This window comes from Lacerta agilis, chromosome 14, assembly GCF_009819535.1.
Source record: "Lacerta agilis isolate rLacAgi1 chromosome 14, rLacAgi1.pri, whole genome shotgun sequence".
In the NCBI taxonomy this organism is placed as follows: domain Eukaryota; kingdom Metazoa; phylum Chordata; class Lepidosauria; order Squamata; family Lacertidae; genus Lacerta; species Lacerta agilis.
This window is the reverse complement of record NC_046325.1, coordinates 21,480,025-21,489,655: the sequence shown is the minus strand read 5'-3', so window position 1 is coordinate 21,489,655 and position 9,631 is coordinate 21,480,025. Positions and strand designations below refer to the sequence as shown.

Here is a 9,631-nt window from a genome sequence, read left to right as displayed (position 1 = left end):
AACCTAATTAAACCGCATTTCTTTCCTCCTTAACACCTTTATAAACATTTATATTCCATACTTAATTACTAACATTTTTTTCCTCAGCGTCATTGTACTTCTGCACCTTCCTAATTTCTCAACCAATTTTTATCCCCTTCCCTCCTTTCGGCCTCAAAAATTTGGCTAATTTTTATTACTTAACATTTTCATTGTCCAGTGTCCATGTCCATTTGTCGAAACCATTTATAACTAAAATACTATCTAATAAGTCCAATCTTTTTAACCTACTCCAACCCTTTCAAAAGACCCAACCCATAAGTCAAAAATTTCTGGTTCTTGTTCTTGACCATCATCTTGCAGCCTCGCCACACTCTCCCAATAGCATTGCGTAGCACTGCACAGTTGCATTAAATCCTCTTCCTCCTGGATCGTGACTTCAGCATTATCCATTTCCTTTTGCCCAGAAGATTCCTTTGTTGACTCTTCATAAATTTTTTCCTTCTTCCTTTTGTATTGGCGTTAAATCCTCCAGACTGTCGTCAGTCTCAGATTCTTTATTTAGTGAAGACGCTTCTCCAACAGTCTGACCCCAGCGCTGCACTCCTTTAATTAGCTGCTGCATAAGTTCCAAAGTTTTGTGTTTTTTTTGAAACTCCGGTGACCATTTTCGCTTTGCCATCCTCAAGGTCGAACAACAACTTTCCAGTCAAAACAAACTTATTTCCTTTCAGCCTTCAGCGCCATTTTACTCAATTCTTGCCAAATTTTTCAAGACCCCAAGAAAAAGGGGTATATATTTCCCAAACCACTCAGTCAAAACGAATCTTAAATCCAAATTCCCTTCAACAGGAAAATCAGTTACAGAAGTTTTCTTTGTTTCAAGCTTTTGACAGCAGCTTCGGATATACTGTAGCACTGTCTCTTTCTGCATCAACCGTTAGGGAAACGACCTCCGTGTTTTTAGTTCCCTTCCGAACCGAATTTCAAAGGATTTTTTCTTTGATAAATGGGTACTTAAAAAGTCCAGATAAGTCCTAATCGTGGAGGAATTGGGCACTCCTTCTGCCAGCAGTCACTACTTCACACTGAAGAGGTACAGATGATCCACAATACCCAGGCCTTCGACCCCGCTCGCTCCGGCAGCCCTTACTAGGGCTTACCAAAGAGTAGGGGAGGCTCTGGGGGTATCTGCAGGATCCATGCCTCCAGGACGCCCTTCCTGGAGTTTTTTGGGGGTTGCAGCGCAGTTGCGACTCCCTCATCCCCCCTCAGTGAAGGAGAAACCTCGGAGCCGAGGTTTCTCCCAACTGTGCAGCTCGGTGCCCAACCGGAAGTTGGAAGCAAATTCCTTTTAATTAGTTTGTGCCCAGCAGAAAAAAAAAAATCCTAAACCTATTTGTCCATAATTTGGAAGATTTCTTTTCCCAGAAGTACTTCTCTCATATATGCTGCTTTCATATATGACTGTAATGACCACTCCCCGCATCAGACAGGGTGCACATTTTGCGTGGTCGCAAGTAGCCTCCTGTGATCACGGTGCAGCTCCTGGCAGTTATTTCCCTCAGGGGCTGCCCGGGGTTTGGGGGACTCCGCCTGGCCACGCAAAACAACAAAGGAATTTAAGTGAGTTGTGACCATATATAGGCAGTGGCATAGTTTGCCCACAATGTTTTACTGCTTGAATTTCTGGTACATTATAAGGCACACGTTAAAACCAGAAGAATACAGATATTATTCTCCCTCTTTTTATGCCCCCCAACATATGAATGTGGTCACATATCTCCTTTTCCTTGGCTTTCTCTTCTCTCGCTAACTAATCTAGTTCATCGTTTCCTTTGTTGATATATCTGGAAGACCCTTAACAGCCCAACTCCAAGTTGGCAGCATTATGAAAAGCCTTCAATTTGAAATGCCTCTTGCAGTTGTCAATTTGAACATGGTTCCAGGAATAAAACTTCATAGCAATACGAAATGCAAAGACAGGATAATGAACCTTTAATGCAGAAAATTGGGCATTTGAAATATTGCAAGTATAGAAGAAATCCTTCCTCTATATAAAAAGGAGCTTGAGAAAAGGGAAACAATCTGATCTTACCTATTGCTTTGGTTAGATGAATTCGGTCTATAAACAGTGATGGCAAAATGTTAGTCATATACACTCTATACATACATGTAATTGTGATTAATCAAGGATTTACTTCCACCAATATAGCTAAAGGGGTATCTTATGTGGGAGAGTCCCTTCTACTACTCTGCCTGTTAGCTACTATTGCCAACACAACTACTATTAATAATACAAGATATGGTATATAAAGCATTAGCTTGACAAGGTATATTGAGGATGTGACAGGATTATTCCTTCCTTGCTCAAGCCAACCCAACCCAACCTCTACTTTGAATAGCTTCTTGCACCAGGTCTACTGTATGACCACCCACTCATATAGCTATCCCAGCACATTATGTTTTGCCAGGTAATAAGATCATTTAAAAAAAAATATTATTCTGTGGTTTACTCATTTACTGTGGTTAAAAGTTTGCTATTTTTCTCTTGCTCCTCTTTTCTGGACTTTTAAAGAAGTGTTACTGTTAGTCACCCTGAAAACAATACTGATGGGGGAGGCATATGCTAAAAATATAAACAATTATGGAACAATGCTATAGAAAAAGTGCATCTCTCTTAGAGGCATTTACCATCTTGTGCTTCATCCATCTGTTTTTCTGCAGAAAACAAGATGCATTGCAACATTATTCATTTATTTACTGAACATTATATGCTGCACTGTATCTGTTTAGAAAGATTCGTAGACCACAATTATAAAGCTTTTAAAGTGATGTACACACTGAAACTATTGGTAAAACACAGCTAAACTCAGTTAAAACCCACAAGACTGATTAAAAAGTATACAGAAGATAAATATCACTGAAACAGAGCACAGATAACTAAATATATATCTGCAGAGACTTGCTGAAATAAAGAAGTTTGTGGCGCCTGTAAAAGTGCAAGTTCTGCCGACTGAAACATTCAACTTGGCATGTAAAGTGTTTCCAAATTGTTAATGTCTTTACATAATAGCAGTAATACCTTGAACTTGGCTTAGTAACAAGTTGCAGCCCATGCAGCCAGAATTGCAGCATTCTGCACTGACTGCATTTTCAGATCAACCACAAGAGAAGTCCTGCATAGATTGAATTACTAGGGTCTTGGCATTTCCAGTGATCGAACTCTTGTGGTCAAGCCATAAGTGTTCAGGAATGATTATAGCTGTAGCCCCTGCCCAAGGCGATAAAAGGCACTCTTAGCCACCAAGGTTACCAGGGATTCCAGTGGCAATATTTGAAGTAGGTGTCATCTCCAGAAACAGAAAGCATGCATTTAATGCTTCTCTCCAAAAACAATTAGAAATTTCACCTCATCTTGGTTGCATCTAACAAATCATAATCAAAGTAGACTCCTTATAATCAATAAACTTATTTCAATTTAGCCTACTGATCTCAGCAGGTATACTTTGTTTGAGCATGACTTCATGTTCCAGACCCTCCAAGTGTCCCTGTTTTCCAGGGACCTCCCTGATTTAGAGAAGCCATCCCAGCAGTGGTGGAGCTTCATGCTCTGACACTGGGGGTGGGAAGCAGGTGGGGGCGCGGCTGGAGCGCGTTCTGGGGGCGGGGCACACCGAGATGGAACCCTAGCGGGATACCGCTGCCCGGGGCACTCTGCCCCTATGCCCCGCCCTTCCTATGCCAGTGCATCCCAGTTTCTGATCTGATCCCAGAATGTCCCGCTTTTCCTTAGGCTGTCCCTTTTTTCATTGCAGAAATGTTAGAGGGTATGGAGTTATTTGGCTCCCAAGCTGTCTGAAGGCAATTCTATATAGGAAAGTTTTTATTTATTTATTTATTTTAAAAGTCCATGTTTTATTGTGTTTATATATATGGTGGAAGCTGCCCAGAATGGATGGGGCAGCCCAGTCAGGTGTGTGGGGTAAAAATAGTAAAATTATCATTTTTGAATGGGACGTCCCTATATTTTCATCATGAAATGTTGGAGGGTATGGTCTACATTTTAATTGTCCATCACTTAGAGACATCTTCGATACTCAAATTGTATATTGACTGCCCTTCATCAGATGATCAGATAGCAAAAGTGTGAATATAACTAATTCACAGAACACATAAATAAAATTTTAAATCAACAAATAAACATTTGAAAAGGCAAATGAAACCCCAGAAACACTAAGTAACAGAATATTCCATGGTTAGCCATAGTTGAATAATAGGGCTTGATCCTCTGTAGAGGTGGAATTTGCTTTCATCCAATGAAAAGAAAATAGATGTGCAAAGAAATTTGATTATGATCCTTTATACCCTCCTGATAGCATTGTAGTGAACTCTCTGTCCCTTACATAAATGATATGTACAAAATATACCATTGTCAATTACTCACCACATTGAGATAATTTCTGGTGATTCTCTGAAACAAAGTATAGCAAATTATAAAAATCAGACCGTTTAAAACCATATTTAGGATTGAAGGGGGGGTCACAATGACCGCTCCCCGCATCAAATGGGGGGGCACATTTGGCGTGGTCGCAAGTAGCCTCCTGTGATCACGGTGCAGCTCCTGGCAGTTGGGTCTGGCACCACCTTCCCAGGTTGGATACCTTTGGTCTCCACCCACTCAAGCAGCCGCCCAATCCCGGCTGGGGGGGGGGTGTTGCCGGGGGGATTGGCCAGGTAGAAGGAGGGATTAGTCAGTACCCACAATAGGAGTTGAGTCATACCTGGGAAGTGGCCGTTGGATTCAGAGCTTCCCCACCCACCACTCCCTCATTTGATGTATACTCTGCAGGTTAACCATTTTATTTCCACAGCCACACAGCCACGCAAGCGCTGCTATGACAAGGTCGCTGTTGAAGGGCCGGAAAGAACTTTCCCTGCATTGGCAGGTTTCGCCTTTCCCATAGCAATTCGTCACAACTTTGGCGGTTGCAGGCCTTTAGTCATCTACAAAATGGGGGGGGCGGTAACCCCCGCCCCCATTGCGGTGGCAATAACAGGATTCCCGTTAAAGGGGTCTCGGGGGGAGGCATTGGCCCATACGCCCAGAGGTCGCCATTGCCCTCCCCCTCCAGCAGTGGCGAATGGGGGGGTGGGCTACCTGCTTGAGCATATGTTCTCCAGAGCTAGCCCACTCCCCACTCATGCTGGATAACCCTGATATTATCCAGAACCCCGGCTGGAGGGCTGGGAAGGATAAACGCCCAATGCCTGAGCCAAAGTCTCCCTACATCTGAATATTAATAAAGTTGTGGCCAATTTAATCCCATAGAACATTGTCAGGTGTCATTATTTCCCTCAGGGGCAGCCTAGGGTTCGGGGCCACACAAATGAATGCCACTGATTATTCTTGCCTCTTGGGTTTGAACCAGAGAAATCTCAGCATGCATCACTGTCAGATGGTATGTAGATTCTTGATTAGTGAAACCTGGTATAAGTCCCTGACTCTGGCCTTTACCAGGTCAACCACACCTTCAGCTGTTGTGCCTTAGTCTGTGGGTCATGGACAAGCAAATTCTACTTATTTCCATGACCTGCCAATAGCAGCAGACAAATCTACAAATTTTGGGTTCTCTCCATTTCTCATTTTAAATCTTTAGTTTAGTTTGCCATGATTCTTCATTTTTTCTTCATAAAAATTCATCAACATTTTAGACCTTATTTCTCCTAATACACACATTTTAAGGCAATTTTCTTTAATATGATGCATTATTTTCACTAATATATGTGTTTTCTGTGTACACTTTCCCCTAATATATTTCTGGTTGAAAAAAAATGAATCACAAAATTCAACAAATTTGTGTTTTGGTTTGCATCTTGGTTTGCTAAGTCCAAAGAATTAAAATGTAAAGCACATTAAATTTGTCAACCATATGTTGCGAAAGTGATTCTGATTGCCTGAAGCAGCTTTTAAACTATGCTCATTTTAGCAGTTTAAGGAGCAATTAATGGCTGTAGTAAATACGTATTGATTTATCTGGTTTGTATTTCTTCTCTGTATCCAAGAACACACCACTCATTTTTATAAACATAGGGACAAAAAACAGAAGGTTTCTGTAACAGTTCACATCTACAGTTAAATGAGATTATGAAAATGACAGATTAAATACTTACCTTTGACTTTGTACCCAGCACCAACAAGAAGGCATATGAAAATCAACAGAATGATTAGGAAGGGTGCTAGCCAAGGGGAAGTAGCAGGATAAAAGGCATCTGAAACACACATTAAAATCTCAGTTACAGCCACTTATTTCTCCCGAAGAAGATTTCAAGTTGCAAAACTAACCTAACCAGAGTCTGCCTTCATTGCCCCAAACTCTACTGAACCTCCCATTTTGGGAGGGATTGGCAAAGTGAGCTGAAGTTGTGTCAAGGGGTGTGTTTGTTTCAGCTGTGACCTGCCTGCTTCTCTGCTGAATAGTGGATATGGGATAGAAGACACTTCAGCCATTACTCCACATGATAACTGACAAAATGCTGCTGGGCAGAACTACAGTTGTAGATAATCTGGATAATATGTTCAAACAAAGAGCCTGGTGTAGTTCAGAAGCATCAAAATCGAATAAATTCCCCAAATCTCTCTCTTCCTAGAGTACTGAAAAAACATTGAAAGCATTGAAACTCTTGGCCTTTTTGCTTCACCCCTACTCACCAGAGATCAGGATTCTTGATTCACTCTCCATCCCTAGCAGTTCGTTGATGATTTTGCAAGAGACTTCATGGTCAACTCTTGATTCTATTGTAATGGAACTGGAAACACTGAAGTTCCCTGCCGCGGTCTCTGTGATTGTAGTGTCTGACTGTTTACTTCGGACTTTCCCCTCACTGTCCAGCCAGAGAGCCTTGGGCTTTGGGTACCAAACATTGGAGCTGCAGGTGAGACCAATCCCCGAGCCTTTATAATCCACCAAAGCAATTGTGGGCTCTGTTCCTTTTGCTGCACAAGAAGAACACCAAATATTGATTTTCCATTGTTCCAAGTATCATAGAACCTGTCTAGAGTTTCTGCACTCTGACCAAACACCAGGAATGATACATCATTGCAGTCAGTTCTTAACAGTACACATTTTGTGCCAATCTACCGTTCAAAATTCCTCTTTTTATGTATTTTATTGTCAAGCTATATGGGACGATTGGTCCTGTGAGCAGTGCTCATGTCTGAGAAGAGATGGAGAAGTCTGGATGAGTGAGTCACTGACCTGGGATCTACAGTTTTAAGTTTGACAACTTGTATTTCTGAAAAAGAATGCTTTATATTGCCCACAGCACCTGGTGATATCCCGGCGTCTTCAGACATGCTCAGGAAGAACATCCAGGAGTTAGTGCAGGTGGTGGAGGCAGCAAGGCTTGGCTGCTGCTGCTATTCCTCATGTGCTCCTCTCGCTTCTGCAGACATACATCTTGTGCCAAGGGTGCATGCATATTCTTAACCCATCCTCCTCTAGAACCCAGCCCAGTTCCTTTTCTTCCTCTGCTCTCCCTCCCACCACAGAACCTTGGAGAAGGAGGTTAATTGGCAGACACACCCCCACACCCTTCATATGCAAAAAAAATATCCAAGTGGCTCCTGCGGGTTTGAAGCTTGCAAGCTGGATGCAGAGTATTCTAAAAACATGGTATTCCCCCAAGGTGCTCTAGCCTACCTGGAGATTCAAGTCCTCTTTCTGCACCCTGGAATGGGGCAGGCAAACCTAGAGATTCCAGGTCAGCCCCAGAGGTTTGGCAAGCCTAATAATAAGAATAGTAAGAATAAACTCACCTGCCAAAATCAACTCAACCATGACCTCATCATACCAGTCTCCAAGGATGATTATACAGGTGTAATTTCCTTGGTCAGACAGATAGGTTTTCTTCAGAATCAGAGACATGTTCCCTTTATTAAGATCATTCCAGGAAAGCTCAGCTCGACCTCGGTATCTGTCATCCTGTGTTTCTGGCTTGTTTCGACCATAGTAGGATTTCACGTCAATTTTTTCTGAGGATTTATGCAAGATCCACTGGACCTGGATGTTGGTGCTTTCTGGTACGCTTGAAGTTGTTAGTTGACATGGCAGGATCACTTCTTCTCCAAGGAAACCAACTATGGAGTTTGGGGGTGGAATGATTGCAAATTGACCTTTGGGGAATAAAAATAATAATCAAAGGTTCACCTTAAACTGACCACTACTGGCAGTGATTCCTCCGTGGAATTTTTTTTGGGGGGGTGGAAAGATATGGCACCCATGAAAGAAGTGTAAAATTCTGCACTCAGGCAGGAAGAACCAGCTTGCCAATAGTACATGTGAAAAGGATCTAGGGGTTTTAGTAGACCACAATCTGAACATGAGTCAACATTGTCATGCAGTAGCAAAAAAATGTATTGCTATTCTAGGTTGCATCAACTGAAGTATAATGTTCTGAGGAAGAGAAGCAACAGTCCCACTCTATTCTGCAGAATACTGAAGAACTTCCAGACGGTAAGAGTTGTTCAACAGTGGAATAGATTCCCTCAGAAAGTGGTGGCAGAGGTTGGATGGCCATGTGTCACTGATGTTTTAGGAGAGGTTCCAGCATTGCAAGAGGTTGGACTAGAAGATCCTTGAAGTCTCTTCCAACTCTAGGATTCTAGGATTCTAAGAAGCATGTTTTGCTCAGCTGTAGTTTACACCAGTTACCTTCAACATTTTTTGACCCAGAACCTACTTTTAACCCAAACATGCATTTGGAGATTCATTTCTTACTCTTTTATCACAGATTTGCATAGTGAGAGCACTCCTGTTTTGACCCACCTTGGCCCATTAGTGGGTTCTGACCCACCAGTGGAAGACCAGTGCTTTACACACAAGCTTTACCTCAGAGCTGAACTGCTCACTGCAATAAACTTTACAAAAGTAGCTTGCTTACCTGCAGTTAGCACATGGGAGATCTGCAGAAAGATCAAGATGCAGACAATCGTTGATGAGGAACACATGGATCAAAGATCTGAAGAACTGGACTGTATACCTGTACAATTGTTGGAAGAAAGAAATAAAAAATAAAATTGCAAGATCCACTGGTCACCATTTATTAATTACTTTCAACAGTTGTTCAGTCGTTCAGTCGTGTCCAACTCTTCGTGACCCCATGGACCAGAGCACACCAGGCACGCCTATCTTTCACTGCCTCCCGCAGTTTGGCCAAACTCATGTTAGTCGCTTCGAGAACACTGTCCAACCATCTCATCCTCTGTCATCCCCTTCTCCTTGTGCCCTCCATCTTTCCCAACATCAGGGTCTTTTCTAGGGAGTCTTCTCTTCTCATGAGGTGGCCAAAGTACTAGAGCCTCAACAGTTATGTCTACATTATTTAAATAAATACAGGCATTTTTGTACATTAATCTTCATGTAGTGTACTTTGGCTTTGTTAAAACTTAATTCATACTATATATACCAGGAATGGTATACATTATACAAGCCTGTATTCTCTTTTGCAAGTGGGTCAGAGGGCCGTATTCAATACAGCATTTTGTTTTATTCTTCCTAGATTTTGATGTATTTTTGTTATTCTGACTATCTTGTTTTGAACTTATTTTACTTATATATTTATTGCAATTATTACACACCACTTTTCAGTC

General features: G+C 41.9%; 1 protein-coding gene across 1 annotated transcript; it reads right to left on the bottom strand.

Moving 5' to 3' along the window:
- Positions 1-6,091: 6,091 nt before the first annotated feature.
- Positions 6,092-9,001, bottom strand: LOC117058380 (butyrophilin subfamily 2 member A2-like). Its single transcript, XM_033169524.1, has 4 exons — positions 8,923-9,001; positions 7,799-8,155; positions 6,692-6,976; positions 6,092-6,252 (listed from the first exon to the last, which is right to left on the bottom strand). Exons 1-4 carry the CDS (start codon positions 8,987-8,989, stop codon positions 6,116-6,118), a joined length of 846 nt encoding a protein of 281 aa, XP_033025415.1. The 5' UTR covers positions 8,990-9,001; the 3' UTR covers positions 6,092-6,115.
- Positions 9,002-9,631: the final 630 nt, after the last annotated feature.

What these genes read in the sequence shown, in the direction of transcription:
- LOC117058380 (XM_033169524.1), bottom strand. Translation starts at nt 8,989, where the DNA reads ATGTGTTCCTCATCAACGATTGTCTGCATCTTGATCTTTCTGCAGATC. An exon ending in GGTTGAGTTGATTTTGGCAG is followed by an intron (nt 6,977 to 7,798) that starts GTGAGTTTATTC and finishes CTTCTTGTGCAG; the next exon opens with CAAAAGGAACAGAGCCCACA. An exon ending in ATCAAGAATCCTGATCTCTG is followed by an intron (nt 6,253 to 6,691) that starts GTGAGTAGGGGT and finishes TGTGTGTTTCAG; the next exon opens with ATGCCTTTTATCCTGCTACT.